This window comes from Antechinus flavipes, chromosome 5 (genome assembly GCF_016432865.1).
Source record: "Antechinus flavipes isolate AdamAnt ecotype Samford, QLD, Australia chromosome 5, AdamAnt_v2, whole genome shotgun sequence".
Classification (NCBI taxonomy): Eukaryota; Metazoa; Chordata; class Mammalia; order Dasyuromorphia; family Dasyuridae; genus Antechinus; species Antechinus flavipes.
The window spans coordinates 132,656,671-132,678,237 of NC_067402.1; the positions used below are offsets into that span (position 1 = coordinate 132,656,671).

General features: G+C 33.7%; 1 protein-coding gene across 3 annotated transcripts in view; it reads right to left on the minus strand.

The window, feature by feature from the left end:
- The window catches only part of FOXP2 (forkhead box P2), a 711,055-nt gene that overhangs the window by 157,491 nt on the left and 531,997 nt on the right, over positions 1–21,567 (minus strand). For 2 of the 3 annotated variants that reach the window (XM_052001611.1, XM_052001612.1), the window contains one exon: positions 15,820–15,909. In XM_052001611.1, the coding sequence (XP_051857571.1) occupies positions 15,820–15,909 (90 nt within the window). Of the gene's footprint in view, positions 1–11,956; positions 12,014–15,819; positions 15,910–21,567 lie in introns of those variants that run through there. The other variant, XM_052001613.1, reaches the window with a different exon arrangement.

Consider the following 21,567-nt stretch of genomic DNA (forward strand, 5'->3'; position numbering starts at 1 on the left):
GTACTGACAGGAGCTGTGTCTAAATGGATGAATAAAATGTGAAGCAATAAGTTGTCCTTATTAATTAGCTAAAGCCTTTAAAAATAATTCCTCTCTTAACAAGTAGAAATATAATTTTAGAGGACACTTAGGTGATAGGCATTAGAAGGGTACTGGGTCCTTAATCTTTATGTTACATGCTGATAGACTATGGACAAGAAAAATTTATCCTAAGTATGAAATAATTAGTATGAAATGTTTAAAGAGCTATCCTGAATGGCTTCATATTTATTTAGTAGCACTTAACTAAAAGGAACTGGACATCAGTGTAATCAATGTAAAATAATGTAAAATGTTCACATCTACAGTAAAATACGGTCCTCTCATGGGAGGAAATTCACTCTAACTAGGCAGGTTGGCACTTCTTGAAATTAAAAAAAATCTTATTAGATTGCCTGGAACTCATAAAGTGCAATATAGCCAGTATGTAGGAGGTAAGACTTCAAAACAGACTTTAATGGTTTTGATGCCAGCTCTCTATACAGTAAGTCATCCTGGGGAAAGTTTCTTCAGGTGTTGAGATGGCTCTTGTTCAGTTGTTCTCAGCTGTCTGACTCTTTTTGACTCCTTTATGAGGTTTTCTTGGCAAAAATATTGTAGTTGTTTGCCATTTCCTTCTCTAACAGATGAGGAAATTGAGACTAACAGGATTAAGTGACTTGCTCAGCATCACACTGCTAGTAAGTGTCAAAGGACAGATTTGAATTAAGGAACATGAATCTTCCTGACTCCAGGTCTAGAACTTTATCTACTACACCACCTAGCTGCGTGTTAGATCTCCCTCATTACATTAGAAAACTTTAGGTACTGCCATCACCCCCACTCTAAGGCTAGTTTTTTATCCATTAGACAATGCTGTTTCTCATACTAGGGTACCTGACCTATAATACCTTAAAAATTTATTCTACTCAGTGATTTCATCTTCATCAAATCAAATAACTTAATTTTTGTAATAACATGATCTATTCCACATCTATTTATTAGCATTCATTAAGTGCCCATGGGAAAAGGGCCATGGTATCTTACCATAATTTAATGAAATTATTTTAAAACATTCAGTGGAGTATTATGCTATTCTAAATGTTCAGTGTGAAAGGGGTTTACATATTCTTTATAAATAACACATACTACTTTTGTTTTCTTCTTTCAAAAGCTAAAATTTCTAAACCAAAGTTTGTAAAAACCCTGGGGGTGGAGGTGCTCCTAAATTTATATAATCTGAAACCTGTTTGGAAGTAGTCCATTTAATCCAATTGACATGCAAACTCAGTCTTTACCAGGCTTCCCTGGGCAAACAGCCAAATAACAGAGAAATCTAACCAAATCTAGGCTATCTCCAAAGTTCTGAGGGAAGTCAAAGCCAACTTAGATAAAAAGGTAATCTCTGATTTAAAAAAAAAAAAAAAAAAAGGTTATCCTTAGGAAGGAGCACAACAAAATAATTGGAAGTAGAGAATTTCCAAAATTGTATAAAATAAGAATAGCTGATGGTTTTAGGCTCTTCTAACTCCTGAGAAAGAAAGACAGCTTCCTGAAGTAAAAGTAAAACTTTGGTTGAAGTCCTAAAATGCCATTTTATTGTTAGAGTGAACTTGAAAAAGTCTCCAAGCCTCAGTTTCCTTTTCTGTGAAATATGGGTAATGATATATGTGCCTTACTTACAGGATCCTTGAGGAGAAAGCACTTTATTAACTGTAAAAGTGTGCTACTATTACAAAGACAGCTGTTCTATTCAGACAACACTGCAACCTAAAATTATTGCAAAGAAGCTATTCCGAGACAAGAAAAAGCTAAACATACAGTGCTAGCTTGTAAGAAAGAAAAGGGCTTTGCTACTGAATGAACCTAATCATGTGACTGAGGGAAGCAAATATTCTTTTAGGCTCAAGCTCTTACAGATAATGCCTAAGTGATATAGGCAGCAACACTTCAAAATTACTCCTTTCTGATGGAGAAGGATAGATGGTATAAGGAGAGGAAAGAGAAATTAGATGACAGGAAGAAAGCAGAGAGAAGAGGAGGAAACAGGAAAGGGAAAATAGGAAAAGAAATTGAAATCATCTTTTTCCCTAAATCAGTTTCTTAACTGGCCTCTGTGCTTTCAACCTAACCTGCATACACACTACTGGATACTAAATGAGCCTTTCTGTTTCTATGCATAAACATGTCACTCTTACTCTTCAAAACATTTCATGGTTTTTCATCTCATACAGGATACAGTGCAAATATATTAGGCCAGCATTCAAAATCCTCCCTGATTTGTCTGCTACTTCTCCAAACTTATTTCCCCCGACAAATCGTGTACCAATTCTTTTCTGTGGTTTTGATTCTTGGATAGTGATAGGGTCTAGACCTAGGATTCTATTTCTTGGCAAAGAGAATCTTCAGAATAGGAAATTCTTATTCTCATTCATATTCATTCATTTTCTCTCCCTCTCCTTTCCCTCTCTCTTATCCCCTTCTGCCCATCCTTCTCAATTTGGAAAATTGTTGAGGTCAGTGGTTTTAAATGTAAATAGAAACTGGGACTATTAAATCATCATAAATATGGATTCTCATGGGTTGTGTATTGTTTTGGAAAAACCGCATGGTTTACCCATTCCTTTTTTAATCAATTGATTTTGTTAAATATTACATTTATAGTTACATTTTAATTTAGGTCAAGCCACACTTGGGTTTGCTGTGGGCTCAGTATTTGATGCTTCTGGTTTAGGGCACTGAGAGATTAAGTGATTTCTACAGTGTAACAGAGCCTGTATATGTTAGAGATGAAATTTGAATTTAAGTCTTCCAATCTCCAAGACTGGATCTTAATCCATCTCATGCTGCCTCTTTACCTTTGATCCTGTTCCCAGAAAATTTATCTACCTGAAATATTGTCTCATCCCTATCTTCCTAAAATTACCTTTCCATAAAATTCCCTGACTAATCCAATCAGAAGTTACCTCCCCTCATTCTGATCCTGCAACACTTAGAATCTTACAGAGGGGAAAGGTATCTGGAGTTAAGGATTCTTAGCCCTTTTGTATGTGTGTCATGGACGCCTTAAACAGTCTGAAACTTAATGATCTTTTCTAATAAAGTTTTTAAATATATAAAATAAAATACACAGGACTACAAAGGAAACCACTTATGCTGAAATAGTTAACCCTTTCGACTCCCCAAAATGATAAACCTCGTGAAATTTAACCATGGAATCCTGATCTAAATCAGCCTTAAAAATAAGTCATGAATCTTTTTATCTTGTCAACTTCCACACTAAGATCTGTAAGGATGAAGGCGAAAAATCACACACAAAGCAGCCAGATCCAATTTTTTTTTGACAACTGTAATTGCTAATAAAATTTTTCTTACCTCGAATGTGATCTCATCAATATGGATTCCTCTTCTTTCTCATCCTATGCAACTTATCCAGTTTCCCAAAAAGTTTACAGAAAAAAATGCTTCAAAAATACTGAAGAGTCTAAGCCTGAACTTCTTAGTTTTTTAAATAATAATAATGATAATAACAAAAGTGGACATTTACCCTTTTTAATCCATATAAAGGCTTTACATATATCATCCTGTTTGATCCTTATAACAATGCTATGCTATACATTTTATAGATATAAGATAGAAAGATATAGGTGTAGGAAATGGAAGGTTGAAGAGATTAAGCAATTTACCTGTGGTCAAACACTCTAGTCAAGTTTGAAAGGCTATATTTGAAAGTTGGTCCTCATGACTCAAATTCAACACTACACCTCTTCAGCACACTGTCTCATCTTAATATTCTATGGGCTGTCCATTTAATATCTGTTTTTGCTGCATTAATAACCCCAACTGATGTTCCAGTCATTCTATTTGGTCAGTTTTTTGCTATATATCATTTTTAACTTGGGATGCTCCAGATCACTGGACATTGTGGTCTGCCCTGCTTTTGAAGTACCTTGCTGGGGATTTAATCTTGTCAATTCATGAACTCTAGCCTTAATATCTGTGTTGTCTGGATCAGGTAAATGCATTACATGGCCTACTATCTTTCACAAGCTCCAGACATGCTTCACATTCCATCCTGGGCATTCCTTGACCTCTAGCTTGCCTACAAATTATACCTCATTCCCCTTTTTTCTCTCCCCTCTCCCCTCAGCACCAGCTCTGTAGGTCTGGAAAGTAATACAATAATAGTTATATTTAAAAATTAGTACTTCTACTAATTCTGAAATCCCTTCCCTAATCTCTGTGACTTCTCAAATCAAAATATATCTCTCTATCCTTTACTACCCAATATGCATTATTGTCCCCAATTAAAATTTAACATTCTTGAATGAGGATATAGTTTAATTCAATTAAAACTTTTCTTCCTTTGTCTTGGTTTCAAATCTCAGCCATTTTTTCTTTAAGCCCTTCTACACAGAAGATTATTCTCACTGGTGGAATATAAGAAATGACATTTGTACAGCATCTTAAAGATTTTTTAAAAACATTTTATCTAATTTGAGCCTTACCATAACCCTGTGAAGTGATATTATAATAGTAGCCCCCTTTTATAGATAATGACTTGGGGTTTAGAAAGTTAATGGCTTGCCCACGGTTACAGAGTTAGGGTCTGTCAAATATGGGAACTGAACTTCAGAAAGTCTTCCTGACAGCCAAGTTTAATTCTCTACTCACAAAGTTACATTGAAATAGCAACACATTAAGCATTGAATAATCTTGCTTTCTTCAATGAAGTATTATAATCTTTTAGTGGGTCCAGTCCCATGTTTTTCTTTCTGCCCTGGATACATGTTTCAAAAATTCTTTTCTTTCATCTTTAGCATTCATTAAAACTTCAGTTTATATTTCTGGCATTATGTTCTGATAGTATTTTTATTCTTTGCTACTTGAGTATTAATCTAGATTTATGTTTTTACTTCCATCTAAAATCTGAACTTGGTGATCAGTTCCCTATGTAGCCAAATCAGTTTCTTTAAATATTTCTTCCTTCCCTCCATTTGTAACTTCAGTCAGAATTTTACTGTAGAAAGACTTCTGTCCCCCTTGAGCTGACTACCAGAGACCCAATCCATGAGAATTCTTACTTATCTCACCTCTGAAATCCATTTTCTTGAAGTCTAGAATACTCTGTCCGATTCTGCTTAGTTTTTCCTTCCTTATCAATCACAAACTTAAAGATATCATGGTCACTGAATTTCAGAGTTCTCATCACTTTCACTTCACTGACTCACACAAAGAAATAGGTCCAGAATAGTCATTTCCTTATGTATTTTCCTCTACCTTCTGAAAAAAAAAAAAAAAGAAGCTGCCCAAAATGAAAGAATATAACTATTTGTTTAGTAGAGGGCATTAGCTTATGCCTAGAGGTTGAAATTCAATACCAGCATTCTATTCTACTTCCATACAAGATTTATTCTCATTCTCATTCTCCCTCTCTCTTTTTGTATGTATGTGTACACACACACACACACACACACACACACACACACACACACACATATATACGATGTATAAAATTCAAGAATCCACTAACCATTTTCTTTTGTTGACCTAGAGATTATAAAATATTCTAAGAGATAGATGTCTTCTTGAAAAACATCTCTTATATGTGATCTGTTCTTTTTCCACAAGATTCATCTTTTCTTTGCTATTTTCCATATATATATATGCAGATAATGACTATATACATATATATATATAGTCATTCTGCTTTCTTTTATCTCTATTCATCCATCCATCCACCATTTCTCTAACATCTGTTTATCTACTGATATAATCTCATCTGAGCTATTATTACCTCACTTTACAGAAGAAGAAAATCCCCTGACAAATGTTTAGTGACTTACCTTGGGTCACACAGTTAGTAGGTGCCTGAGAGAATTTGACATGAGATTTTCCTGATTTCAAACCCTGGGCTCTAGCCATACTTCTTTTACCTAGTTTCCACTTTTACTTTTTGCCAATACCATAAGGATCAGTATACAGACATTTAAAGCCCTGAATATTACTTCTGCCCATTTTGACAGTCATTGTCTATTATAAATTACTGTGTAATCCTTCTCTTTACAGTATGTGCTTTAACATCTGCATTTCAATTTAATCTAAACAACATTAAGTGCCTAGGATATGCAGAATCTTCTGCTAGGTGCTGGCAATTAAAAACCAGAAGAACAAAGACCATCTGTACCATGAATGAATTTAGGCTTCCTTACTACATGCAGGCTCTTTTCCTCACAGTCAGTCAAACCTTAAGCAAGTATTATGCACCTATTTTGTGTCAGACACTATGCTAAGCATCAGGGATACAAAACCCAAAATGAATTACACCGGCTATCAAGGAGTTTTAATTTCATGGAGGATGAGGGAAAATAACACATACACATATAAAACATGTATACTTGATAAATTTCAGTCAGAGGAGACACTAGCAGCTGCACAGTGATTCAAGAAAGGCCTCATGTAGGAAGGGCCATCTGAGGGCAGATCTGGAGGAAGCTGGGTTTTTTAAGAGGCAGACGTGAGGAGGGGATGAATTTTAGGCATGGCGAAGAACCTGTGTAAATGGAGACTAGAAGTGAAATGCCTTATGGAAAGAACAGCAAAAAGGCCAGTTTCGTTAGGCTGCAGAGTAGGAATTTATCTTTTCTTCTAACCTGTTCAGACATTACTTTGGTAGCATTGTGGAAGCCAGACTAGAGATAGAAAAGAGATGGTAGACAGACCAATCACAAGACTACCACAGTCCTTCAGAGTACGATGATGAAACCCTAGTAGGTAAAGATATGAGAGAAATGTTTTCATGGTAAAATTAGGCAAAATTAAAATTAGGATGAGTGAGAAATGGAAGGATAAAGAATCAAGGATCACTTCTAGCTTATGAAACTGGTTGACTACAAGGGAAACTGGTGCCTGTAGAGGGCCAGAACTCTGAAAGGTGTACTTGAATCAAGGACAGCTGGGTGCTTATAGTTAAGTACCTACTCAGTGTGAGATAATGGTTCTCTAAACATATACTTAATGTGATATGGTGATGTAATGGTTGCACATGCTCAGTTGCTATAGTGATGTAATCTACTGAAGTATTTAAGGGCTGGAAGGACTGAGAACGAGTCTCTTGGCTGCTGACACAGAGAAGATTCGGCACTCCATCTTTGACCAGCCTTGTGGCTCTCCTGCCTTCATCACTTCTCTGCCTGAAGACCAAGGCTCATCCAGAGATCCTCCACAAAGCTAGTCTGGACATTGCATTTTGGCATCCAACATGACAGGCTCACAAGTGCCTTGGACAGAAAGAAGGAAGTTCAGAAGAGAGATAGATTTGGGAAGAAAAATATTGAGTTCTGGTTTGGATATGTTAAAACTCAGAAGTCTATACCACAAGCAGGTTTGAAATGTTAAATAAGCAGTTGGTGACACAGGGCTACAAGTGAGGGGAGAAAGTGATTAAAATTAGATCAGTCTAGGCTTCATCTACAGAAGGGATGAAAATTGAACTCAGGGAAGCTTGTGAAGTGTGAGAAAGAGAGAGACAGAGAGAGAGAGACAGAAACAGAGGAAGGGAGAGAAGGATAAAGGGAAAGAGGGAAGGAGGGAGGAAGGGAGGAAGAAAAGGAGAGTGTACATTGAAAGAAAAGTCCAGGATAGAATCCTTTCCCAATTTGGATTTCCAAATATACATTTTAAATTAAATATGATTAAAACTGGACTCATTTAACTTTCCCTCTAAATTCTCCCAAACCTCCAAATTTTATAGAGTACCATCCTCCAAGTACTCTAGGCTCCCAACCTAGGTATCATTCTTGACTTCTTAATATCTATTACCCATCTTCTCCAAGTCTTGCCAGGATCTCAATTTTATCTATGCAACATTTCTTAAATACACCACCTTCTTTCCTGATATTACAATCACTGTGCTGCATGTGATCATCCCTTATGCTTGGACTAGTTCAGTAGCCTGCTTGTGTGTCTGCTTGTCTCAAGTCTCCCCACTCCCTACCATCCTCCATTCAGCCAAGAAAATAGTTTCCCTAAACTATATAGGTCTGACTCCATCATACACTCTCTACTCAATTAACTACACTTCCTATTACTGCCAAAATCAAATACAAAATGGTCTATTAGGCATTCAAAGCCCTTTATAATCTAGCCCTCCCCACCTACTACCTTTCCAGGTTTCTTACATTCACTCCCATTAATTACTCTGATCCTATGTCATTGACCTTCTAGCTGCAACAGAACTGTGAGATAGACATTCTTTTTCTTGGTTCCATGCATTTTCTCTGGCTGTCCCTCAAGATTGGATTGTTCTCTCCATATTATTCCATAGCTTCCTTCAAATTCCAATTAAAATCCCCTCTGTGACAGAAAAATTTTTCCAAATCCTCTGAATTCTAGTGTTTTCCTTCATCAGTAGCTTGTTTGTACATAATTATTTGCTTGTTTTCTCCCTCATTACATTAGAGAAGTCCTTGAGGAAAGGGACTTTCTTTTGCCTTTTTTGTATCCCCACCACTTATTAGCATGGTGCTTCGGCAAATAGTAAATGCTTAAAAAATACTGACTGATTGAATTCCAAGTTTTTTTTAAAAAAATAAAATCTACCAGCTTCCAGTCAAATGTATTCTCTTCTAGGTAAATATCCTCTTGTCCAAGAAGCTTTCTCAGATCTCAAATAGCTCTTTGTCTGTTTCTCTCTTAGGCAGTTACCATGTTCTATTTTGGTACCTAAAATTTTTATCTTGCCCAAGTTGTAGCACAATTATCTACATATAATGGTAATTAATAAATATTTGTTGAATAGAATTCTTTTTTGGTCTTCATTACACCTATTCTGTATTTCTGTATTGTATTGCCAATAACAATAAACATTTATTATGTTATCTGTTACTATCTCTCATAACTATACTTTGTGTTGAGGATTCAAAGACAAAAATGGAATACTCTCTGATTTCAAGAAGCTTATATTCTACTAAATGAGGGATGATGGGAAAAAAAAGACAGAGAGAATTAAAAATAAAATGTACAAGAACAAAATAAATTTACAGGGGAATGGGGAAAACCCATAAATAGGGAAATCTAAAGGTTTCTTATAGGAGGGAGTACTTTTCTGTTGAGTCTAGAAGGCAGCCAAACGTTCAAGAAGTAAAAGTAAAGAGGGAGAGCATTCTAGGCATAGGGCAACCTAGACAAAGACATTATAGAAATGGCAGTTGGAATGTCATGGAGGAAGAAGGGCAAGTAGGCCCATAAGGACTAGAACATACAATGCTGACTGAGATTTGCGAGCATGTGCATGGGGCAAGTAATAGATAATCACGTTGGGAGACTGTGAAGGGCTTTAATTTCCCAAAGAAGTGTTTATACCTCACCCTAGAAACAATAAGGAGCTCTATCAGACTATATCTTGAGTCATGATCTAATAGAAAACCACAATAGTTAACTGATTGCCAACAACCCACTTTCTGTTTCAAACCTTGCCTTCAAAGAGTAAATTGGCAGCAGTGAGGGAAAAGATCACTTACTGCCTTCATGGATTATCAAATACTTATGTTGCTTTAATTTATGTATAGATAGTATGTGTTTCTGTGTGTGTGATTCCCCTCCTCCCTTAGATTGTAAGTTAAGGTAGGGCCCATGTAAATCTCCAGTGACTAAAATTCAGGAAGCACATTTATAATACTCATATTTGTGTTCAGTGGATGAGTATAAGATACCACTGCTTGTCCCCTCCCCACTCCTTTTTTTCAAACAAAAATAATTATTATGTTTTGTCATTTATGTGCTTAGTACATCACAGGAACATGTGTGACTGAGTACAGACAGCAATATTACATTGTATTTCATGAATTTTCAAAATTCTCAAACTGATCATTTACAAGAGCCAATTGACTCCATCAGATCAATTCAGGAGCATTTGTTTCTATTGTTATTCCTTTCCATTTACTGTTTGCAGAAAATTCAGTGTGAAAAAGCCCTAATACTGTGCACTCCTTGTAAATCTGCTACTTTATGATTCTTATTTAGAAATGTTCTGATTATAATACAATGTCCTGATGAAAACAAGCATAAGACAATAATGGGGTGTAATCTATGAATTAAATAATTTTCAATATAAGTCAATAAACAAAAAAGTAGAAATCAAGTATTATTTCTACTTTTTCCTAATCACATCAAGGGTAGAAAGAGTGATGGATCTGAAGCCAGAAGTTCCAGGCACTAATCCCATTTCTGCCATTAACAACCTTCTTAGGCTTGGACAAGGCACCTAATCTTTCTGAGCTTCTTCCTCATCCCTAAAATGTAAGTGTTGACTAGATTACCTAGAAGATCACTTACAGACCTATTATATGATAGTATGAAATTTTCTACATACTCTAATTAACATTGTTTTAATTATCTGTTAAGGGAAGGATAGTCTGAGGACTAGTATAAGCAATTTTTCCATCCAACCTCTACAATCAACGACTGTTAAAGTCTTGAATGGACTTCAGAGAGGACTTAGTCTACTCCTTTCGTTAATAGATGAGGAAATAGAAGACAAGTGAATAGGTTTGCCTAAGGTCATATATACAGAGGTACTTAGTTACTGAGAAAGAAAGAGAACTCAGCTAAGTCCTACTTTCACTTCAGGAACATTATTTAGTGGTCTTTACTACCTCTCAGTTTCTGCTGCTTTGTTCAAGCACTGGTCTTCCCATACTCAGAACTGAGATATAAGATTCCTCTTCCATATAACTGTATATATGAAATTTTTACCATTGTTTGATTCATATTTTAAAATAATCCAATTCCGTAACTGTGACAATAGTATCTTGAAAATAGCTCACAAATGAGCAGTCAGAAGAAATTAAGTATGCATACTTACTTTTTTTTTTTCTTTTTGGTTACAGATGTCAAGTCATATATTCTGTTTTTACCCGAATAGAAACACATTTATTTATTTTTAATTTATTTTACATATATATCATTTATCTCTGTGAGGCTCAAATGAAATAAGAGTCATAAAGTGCTGTGCAAACTTTAAAGTGCTCTATAAACTTTGGCTTTTCAAAATAACAGCATTAGTTTTAGAATTACTTCAAATGATCTCACAAATTATTTCTCGCTTCTCCACAGTGGTATTTGGATATTACTTTTAATTGGCAGGGTGAGGTGAGACACGAGTGATAGTGGGAGCGTTGTCCAAAACTGGGATATGTGGTATCCACATCATAATATTGATGACTAATATACATTGGGACAAAATAATCCTTTCCATGCTTAAATTTTTTAATAGCCAATTTTAAAACTACCTCAAAGCAATAAATAAAACAAATGCAGCTAAATAATATGCCATACAAATGCATATTTGTGAAATAAGATCAGTGTGCAGTGGACTTTACCCTTTATCCAAAAGATATTTTCTGGCATGGCATTGTAATAAAAAGGACATCCCCATTAAAACTAAAAGTAACATTTAACTAAAAATAAGCTGATATTCCATAAGTCACAAGTGTTTAATACTTTAAGAGAAGGGTTATGATGGCCACTGATTAGTCCATAATAAGAAAAAAAAAGTCATAGAATCTTAGTACTCAAAGGGACCTTAGGGACCATCTATTCCAATTGCTCATTTTACAAAGGGAAGTAAAGCTCAGACAGCTTAGGTCACCTTACCAAGATCCTACAACCAGCTAGTGGCTGAGCTGGGATTGGAAACAAGTTCTCCTGGCTCCCAGTCCAGTATATTCTAGCATACCATGCCTGAAGTCATGTATTCTCCTATGAGACAAAAGTATAATGTAAAATAATAATAATGTTCAGAGTGCATATTTCATTATCTCTCATGAAGTATGGAGAGTAGGATGTATTACTAGAAGAGGAAATACCTTCAATGAAGGAAGTTATTACAATGCTAGGTACTAAAACTCAACTAATATAGCAAAGCAATAGCATTTACCTTAAATTTACGTCTCTGCTCTGCACAGCTGTTGAAGAACCACAAGTCTGCTCATGGCTGAAAATGTAACAAGAACAATAATGCGACCAGTTTTTATACCTAGGCTAAATTAAGTAGATTCTTCAATGGCTAGAAAATAGGCAATGTCTCTAATAAAAGGATATATGTGTGTGTGTGTGTGTGTGTGTGTGTGTGTGTGTGTGTGTGTGTGTATGTATGAATTCTCCAGAGTTTCAAATCTGGATTATTTTGCTGTGTGTGTGTGTGTGTGTGTGTGTGTGTGTGTGTTTCCCTTATTCATCACACCTGACCCAGAAATTATTTTTTAGGAAGTGGGAACAATTCCACACTCTAATTGGCCACCTCTCCTTATCATTAGTCACCACTATTATATCTTCTCTAAGAGAGAGAACAACCAACAGGCCAAAGAAAAGAAACAAATAAAAATGACAGATATCACCATCTTGAATGCAGCATGTTTTCAAGGAAACACAGTAAGAAAGTAAAGATGAAACATCTGGTATTACTTAGACTCATATCAACCCCTAATTACATCACACTATTATTCATCAGTATGTCACTGATCAATATACCTACTGATTGGACCTAGTCAATTGGTTTATTAGTGTAATGAATGTAATATGCAAATATATTTCAAATATCTGTACATAAAAACAAAAGCATTACTACCGTGACCCTTGAGTTTATTAGATATGATTGCTCTTTCTATTTTGCGTAAGATATGACAATATTCTTAGTATCTCCAACACTGACCCTGAAAAAAGGTAAGTGAAAAAGTACTAGTAAATCAAGGAAAAAATATTAGAAATAACCTTGCTACCTGATAATTCTAAATTTGGTCCTAAGTATGCTAAAAGTCTGAAAAATACTGCATTCAAGTGTAAACTATTAATTCTTTTAAGGGTCTATTTTCTGGTGGCCTAAGCAACTGTGGACATTATTTTGATGTAAAATGTAAGTTTTTCTACCTTTTCCTTCAGCTGTTGTTAGATATTTATCTTTTCAAAGAGTTTTTTCATTAGAAACATATAAAGATTGCTTTGGATTGCTACCCAAATTCTTCCAAGAAGTTCCCAGGAGATCATTTAGAGGTATGCTCTCTATGAAGCCCAGTTCCATGGCCTGTTAATACCAAACATCTTGCCTTTGCAAAACTGGAGAAAAGAAATGTTGAAACTTTCTCCATTAAAATCTCAAATCGTAATTAGTTAATATGTTTTATTGGTTATTGAAATCTCCATAGAGGCATGCTGGACTCTTAGTTCAATAGTTGGGAGGGGTTAGTTTGGGGAAAATCATGTTATAATCACATAAGAAGTTAATTAAATGTTACTTTTGCAATAACTGGTAAAATTATTTAATAAAAAATACATTGGTCTTTCTTTCTGAGAACAGTGGAAAAATCGTGCAATTCATACTAAATAGTGTACATGAGAGGTGCAATGGTAAGTATAACCTAACACCCCAATTTGACAACATATGTGTGAGCTAATATAAAATGCCATTAGATTTTTATTAGACTTATAATCCAGTCCCAACCTGTCTCCAGTTGCCAAGATAGTCAACTGCTTTGAAATACTAGGAAATTAAATGCATATAATATTACAATTATCATATATTTTGTGGGGCAAATGTATCATTTTACATTACTTTTAAATAGTTATTCATAAAAACCAATCTCTACATTCATAAAAATATGATGCATGATTAAGAGTTCATGCTAAAAAAATAAAACAGCTAGAATTTTAAAATCTGCACTGAGACATATTCAGATTAATATGTATTATAAGTGAAACAATACAAAGCTTTGTATTAAATGCAATGGAAATAGTTAAAACTCCTAAGAATTATTTGCAAAGCATTTAAACACACTTTTCATAACAACATAAAATAGAATATAATCAAGAACTGCCCAGACATTCATTTATACAAACTTTGGTACACATATCATTTCAATGAACAAAAATTTTCTCCACTTACACCAATTAAGCAATATCTATTCCAAAATAATACAACCAAATGTTAAAATGATACTATCAAAAAAGCACCTCCCAGAGGCCTCCTTTCTCTTCAAAAGACAAAGAATGGCATTCTAATGAAGACTAGTCATTCACTTCTCAACACTGGAACTCAACCTCTGGTAACAAAATTCCCATTTATTCTACATTTGAAAAGGAAGTTGCATTTTAAAAATACCCTAACTCATGTATTTTTCATTAAACAGGGCAAAATAGAATCAATGATAAGGTCATTTTTAAAAGTTGCTCTGAACCAATTTTCTTTTCTTCTGTTTTTCAATGACAACTTTATTTCTCAGATATATACCACACCTATATTTGAGGGAAAATTTCCCTCCCTTAATCTTAAACCTAAGTCTTCCAGATCATTCCATTTCATTGCTGGAGGACACAACGTAGTCCCCATTGAAGTTTCACTGAGAAAAAAGTAATTCAATTGGTTGCTTTTATGTAAATAGAGCTAAATTCCACCATTCCCATGTAAATGCATGGATGGCTTTCCAATGTGGAATCTGAGAACTGGACTAAAACATTACTATTATTGTCACTGCTGTGTTTTATTATTTTTAGGTGAGGTTAGGGGTGCTGGAATAAAGTAGATCACCACAAAGTTTCTGCTTTTTTCACACATATGAAAAGTAATTTGTGTAGAAAAAAACAAATCATGAAAAAAAGATCTTTAAAATTAAGGTTGTTTCAGGAAAGTTTTACATTTGGCAAAAATAACATTCTGTTGTATTTCAGACTCAGAAAAGAAAACCATATGAGGTTTGTTCCCAAAGAAAATATATTCACATCTCAAATTCATTTGGGGACCATAAATTTAATCATGTTTCCAGGCACTCTCAGTGGTTTCTGGATTGTGTAGATCAGTGGTCTGTAATTCCGTGCCACACAAAAACTAAACCCCAGAAGGTACCTCTCAGGAACTCTACCCTACCAACACTAGTGAATATACTTACAATCATAGTATCAGTTGAAAAAAAGGAGATCTAAAGATGGAGTATAAACTAATTATGTAAAGTTTTAGGTTTTTGTTGTTAAAGTTGGCAGAAAGTGATAGAGATTTTTGGGGGTGGGGATATTATTTTAAATTCATCAACACTGAAAACTCTTTTCCAACAATATTTTATTTAATTATAGATTTTATCTTCTGAAAATTATTTGAAACTTGTACTGTCTGCTGTCTCAGGCAGTTCATTAAATGTCTTATTTTAAAAAATCTATTTAAAATGTTGGCTACATCATACATGCAATACCAAAGCATTAAAAAAAAAAAAAAAATTCCCCAGGACAAACACACCAAAGGGGGACCACAAACTAGAAGTTTTTTCTAGTTGGAGTAGCAGCAAAAGCTTCTTGGCAAACTCCAGCAGTTGTGTTGGCAGCTTTGGAGTTTTTCTACATTTGTCACTTAGATACAACCCTGAAGAGCTGTCTAAGACTGCTTTGTTTTCTTCAACACCATTTTACTGTGACTTTGCTTTCACAGAAGAATTTTCACATTTTAACCTATTTGTGAATAAAGTCCCATGTAAATCTCTCAAGAGAGTTTTACACAAAGATCCTTTATGGCTATTGAGTCCAAATGTGTTTCCTGCATAAATTTTTGTAGTGAGTGACCCTGTAAACTTCTGCAATCTCCCCTAATATAAAATTATTTCCTTCTCTTGTAAAGAGATAGCAATTCTGGTTTTGAATTCAAAATGTTCTACAATATGCACACATAGTATTCCCCTTCCACATACAACTACATATATACATCTATCAGCATTATTCTCTTCTTTATGAATTCAGCCCAAAGGACAGGAATGTTTTACTAACCTGCAATGGTCTCTGTTTATCACTGCCCTTTGGAGATTTCAATCCACTTGTTTGCTGCTGTAAGAGAAGTTGTCTTGCTGCCTGTAGTGCCTAAAAGTAAAAAAAAGAAAACTATCTAAATATTTTGTTTAAGATAAGTCAACCATTGTTTTTTTTTTTCCCCTCCTAGCATTAAAAGACATCTATAGAATTAAACTTCATCACCTCTTTTTTGTTAGATTTTTTTTTCCTTATAAAATATAACCCCCACCCTCCCAACATATTAAACTTTTGGATGTACATGTAATCCTGCAGGAAATAAAGTTAATTTGTTTAAAGTGCTTGAAGAGGAAAAATCATAAATTGCATCAATAGACTCATTTCCACAAGGAACTTGTCTTTTGAGTGTTCAACTAAAATGCCCACTCCCTTGTAAATTATCATTCAATTTGCATTTTCATATTACAATTTTGAAGCAAAAGCAGTAGACTTCAAGTGTTACCGGAAGCTGTAATTAAATTTGACAAATCAACATCAGATTATCTTGAAAGTGAATTAATAAGGATTTTCACCGAAGATTAAAAACACTTTTTTGTACTTACAATTCAAGGGGAAACCTCTCCTTTGACAAAATAAAGTGCAGTTTTAATGCCAAATAAAATTGAGTGGTTTCATTTGCATTCTTAGCAAAATCAGAGAACAAAGAAATTACCACTCAACCAATCAGATTTGTTTCTGTGTATGACAGTATACCAATCAAAACAGAAGATATTTTCATTTATTTTTATGTTTTCATTCCAACTCAGCAAAATAAAACTTAGCATGAGAAAATAATATATTTCCTTTATTGGAAAAAAGAGCAGTTTAAGTGAATTTCCTCTATAAAGTTCTTACAGTAAAATAAGTGCTAAAAGAGATTTGCTGAGATTTTTTGTGGAAAAAAGATTAATAAAATGAACTAATTTTAAAGAATTTATCATAAATTAGTACTTCATTTCCCCCAAATAACAGAGCTCTGTAAATAAGACAGATTTTCAAAATTGAAAAACAAAAACAAAAACAAATCATTGTACTATTTGAAAAAAATCATGGTTCCATGAACACACAATGAAATCCTGTGAGTTTTTCAGCACAGAAGAAATAGCATTAGATCGATATTCTCTTATGATAATAAAAATCCTCAACCGATAAAGAAAACTACAATTTTGATTAGAATCAATGATCTGGTTTTTAAGATAGTTTCTAGTATCCATGACAACAGTTGCTTTGACAAGATGTGCATATGGCATTACACTGCCAGCTGGTGTGAACAATGTTTGAACTACTACATTGAGATGCTGAGCAAACAGAAAAAGTTGCCACGTCTTAACCCTCAGGGAAGGCAGTCATCCCCTGATCAATTATGAAAAGACAGAGAGAGGGCTGCTCCAGTCTGGCTCCAAGCAAGTTTTCTGAGAAGGCAGGCAGACATAGAAAACCAAAGTAAACAAACTGAATGCACTAGCACCATCTCCTAACAACATTGATTTGTCTCCCTGTAGAAGGATCTGGTACAAGTTTGCAAAACAATACTTTTAGCTATTGGAGAATTTCCCACAACAATCCTCCTATTGTTTATATCATTTCCTCAAGTAATTATAAGTTAACAATATTGTTATCATGGCCATTAAATTTGACTTAATTCAAAATATACATTATCATACATTAGAAGATAAAATCCCAAATCCATATGAATCTTTAAATGTTCCCAGAATAGCTTCTGATCTCCAAAATCAAACTTTATAGTACTGAAAATCTGAGATTTACAGTTGTGGGAAAATATTCCAGCTAGCATTCTCAGTAGTGTACCTCTCTCTTTTTAATCACAGTTTATACAAATGACTAAAAGTGAAAAGATAAGTTGAAAGATCTAGAACTAGAAAGTATTTTAGAATTAAAGCTTTAGAGAAGGAAGGAACCTTAGATCTTAACTAGTCCAACTCTTTCATTACCTTTCATCATAGGGAAATGGAGAACCATAAAGTAATATTAAATGTCTTGTCCAAAGTCATAAATAAAGTAAAGTAGCAAGGCAACCCTCACTCTTAGGTCCTGGCACTTTCAGAATAGTGATCTTTCCACTGTTAACCTTGTTTGCTACTACTTTATATTATATAGCACAACTGATTTGGAGGTTGGATTTTTTTTTTCTCATTATATTGACCAGCTTATGTTTGGTATGTTATGAAATAAGACTTTTGTTTGTATGTAATTCTGTAGTCATTGTGTTCTCTTAATGTTTCCAAAGGAAACATCTTAATTTCAGTAGGAAAACTCCTATAGGATTAATGTTAGGTCCAGTTTTAAAAATAACTAGCATTTTAAGTAAGTAAAAGAAAAGCTACTAAGAATTTACTGTATGATAAGGTTAAAATTCACTTATAGAATAAATTCTTTTTTACAACTGAAGATTCAAAATTTTTCAGCAGACATATTAGCAATTAGAATGCAAATTTTATTAAGATTTAAGAAGTATATATATTTTAATGTAAAAAATTATTGAATATTTTAATTTTCTATATATTTTAAACAGTCTAATCATCATCTAATTTGGATATGAATTATAGCATAGCTCTAGATGGGGCTAAAGTCTACCCTCATTGAACTTTTAGGATGTCACTAAAAAAATGACAGAATGTTAGATTTGGAGGATATCTTTTAAAATCACTGATCCAATATTGCTTTATGAATGAGAAAACTACAGGTCCTTTCCCCCAAGATAAATGCCTTGTTTATGATCAGACCAATAGTTATAAAATCTAGAAAGTCTTGATGGTAAAGTATAAATTTTGAATATAGGCCTTTATATGCTATGTCAGTTCACTTTTTTCCCCTACAATTTCACTGTCTCATTAATAGTCAGTACAATTAGAAATGAAAAAATGGTTTGAGTTACAACAGGACAATAGTACTAGAAAGTTAATAAACAGAGAATTTCAATACTGAAACCTACACTCTAGTTCCCATTTACCAGTAGAAGGAAATATGAATTCTTACCATCACAAAAAATGAAGAGCATAAATGTTTATGTAATGTAACTAGTTAAAAAGTAAAAAGGCTATTTATTCTAAAATATCTTGACTTCTGCTATCCAGGCACAGGTATTTTTGAAAAAGAAATTCATCTATTAATGTAAACTCTAATAAAAAATAAATACTTGCCTATTTTAACATTCTTTTTGTGGCAATGGAGGTTGCTACAATAAACATTAGTGATGTACAGAGGATAATTCTGCAAGATCAGAAGAGATATAAAAATAGTAAGGAGAAAGCACTGAAAAATGTGTTTTCTACCAGCAAGCTGGTATCATGTGACACTTATTTACCAAAATTCTGGTTAACAATTTATAACTGCCTATTAGTAAACAACTACTAAGAAAAACTTTTATGTTCTAGGCAATTTATTAGTATTATTATTATTTTTTTTAACATTATGATGACAAACCACTGCCATTTATGCTATGTAATATATATTGTTAGATAATGAATTAGGTAAAATATTAATCCTGGAAGAAAATCATCCATGTCAATTTTGTAGCAGAAAGAAACTCCAAGAACCATTCACAAACTTATCTGTGCCAACTGGATGATATTGTGGCCTAAAGAAAATTTAACTAAAACAAAAGCCAAGAGATGTTTATAGATTTTCTTTTTCAAAATGATTGAGTCTAATTCATATGAACAAGAGCAAGAAAGAGATTTCTAAGGCATCCAAGCCATATCCAATATCCAACAACACATTTGTTTTGAATTAAGGGAGCATTTTCCTTAATGAAGTTAACTAATTTTAGCAAAACTGAAGAAAAATTTAAAATAGAAATAACAAATATAAGCAATAGAATGAGGTTAAGCTTAAATTATTCTGATAACATCAATGAAAACATGTTTATAGATTACACCTATGAAATTGCTGAGGGGTAATAAATATCATATCCATGGCATAAGACATTGACATTTTTATTAGAAATGTTATTTTCATATTTACTATGCAATTTTAGTACTATCTGCAGAAAAAAGAACAGTTAAAATGTTTCACTCACTATAAGCTGAATTCAGAGACCAATATATACCTTTTTATAAACCTTTGAGAGGCAATGTGGAACCGTGGGAAAAGCCAGGACTGTAGAAGCAGATAACCTAACACTGCTTCAGATGCCAGCAACCTGTGTGATCTTCTCATTTAACCTCTCTGAGCCTCGGTTTCTTCATTTGTAAAAAGAGGGGGATTTACTAGATAAACTGAGCTCCTTTCTAGCTCTAGAAAGTATCATGTCTAAGTTACAAAGTTCACTAAACGCTGATTATCCTATAACTAAAAGCATCTTTGCTAACGCGCAGTGAGAACCTTTATTCACATTACAAAAGTTTTAAAGTAACGTAACTTCTTTTATTTTAAAAAACAAAATATGAAGTGCAACTAATATATACAAATCATTTCCTTATTTCTCAAAGTAAATATATGTTTTTGGGGAAAAACAGATGTCACTCATATCTTTTCCCATAAAAATAGGAATGTTTAACCTATCAGCCTGTTGCATTTGAGACGTTAAAATGAAAAATGACATCTACGCCCATTAATATCTTCAATGTATAAACAGCACAGCGTGACACATTCTTGAGAGCTGAAGGCTACAAAATCTCTCTGGAACATAAATAACAAAGCACTCAGAAGCATATTTGATGTTGATATTCATCTCTGAGAAAAACACTGCTGCCTAGGCTTCTTATGAAAATAGATGCAGCCCAAATGGATCTCCTGTAATTGGTTTCAGATAGCGAGGTCAGAAGAAATATGATACAAGAAACTATTATGTGGAACAGGCAAAACGAGAGTGTTTACACAGGCGCTCCCCAGTTGTACTGACAAGGGGTGTATACTTTGCAGATAACCAGGACCAAAAAAAAAAAAAAAATGCCAGAAGGACTCCAGATTCTTTCTCCTCACACTCATGTATTGTAAAATTTAACGTTTTACTTTGAATGCTGAGCACAAAAACAAGTTTTCAAACAGAATTTCATAATTAGCTACATAATTGTGGATGATATAAAATGCATTCTTATTCATTTTGGATTTTCTTTGCATTAATTTACTACTAAACAAAAAAGTAACAATAAAAACTGATAAATGTAATATAAAGTTTTGTGGTGCTATTTAATAAAGCAAAATTAATCACTTTATTGTTGTAATCTACTTTCAAACAGCAATCTGTTGGAATGAAGTGATGCATCTATAGTTACAGACTTTTTGTCAGACTGATACCTAATTAGACTACTTTGTGGAAAAAAAATGGTAGTTAATTGCTACAAAATATCTTTATAATAATTATTAATCTTCTGTGCTATATTGCCAATTCCTCTATAGTTAAAAAAAGTTTCACATAACCATATATTTCATATCTAAAAGTGAAAAACATTCATTCCATAATAGAATTTATATTAAATAATCATCTAAATAAATGGTTATTCCATTGGATTACAAAAACTTGCTTTATGAGACAGTTGGAATGAGGCTACTGCTGAAGAACTAATATAAACTTTCTAAGAAGAATGAAGATCATTTTCATATTTTTCTTTGTAGATACTAGTTATTCTAAAGGCAATTTACTAGTTGCACATGGTAAAGTTAGATTTAATGAAGTAAGGTGGAAAATTATTTGCCATGTACTCTGACTACACAGTCCAGGCCATTTTGGCTCATCTCCAGACTATGATCTATTCAGGAATGGATTTG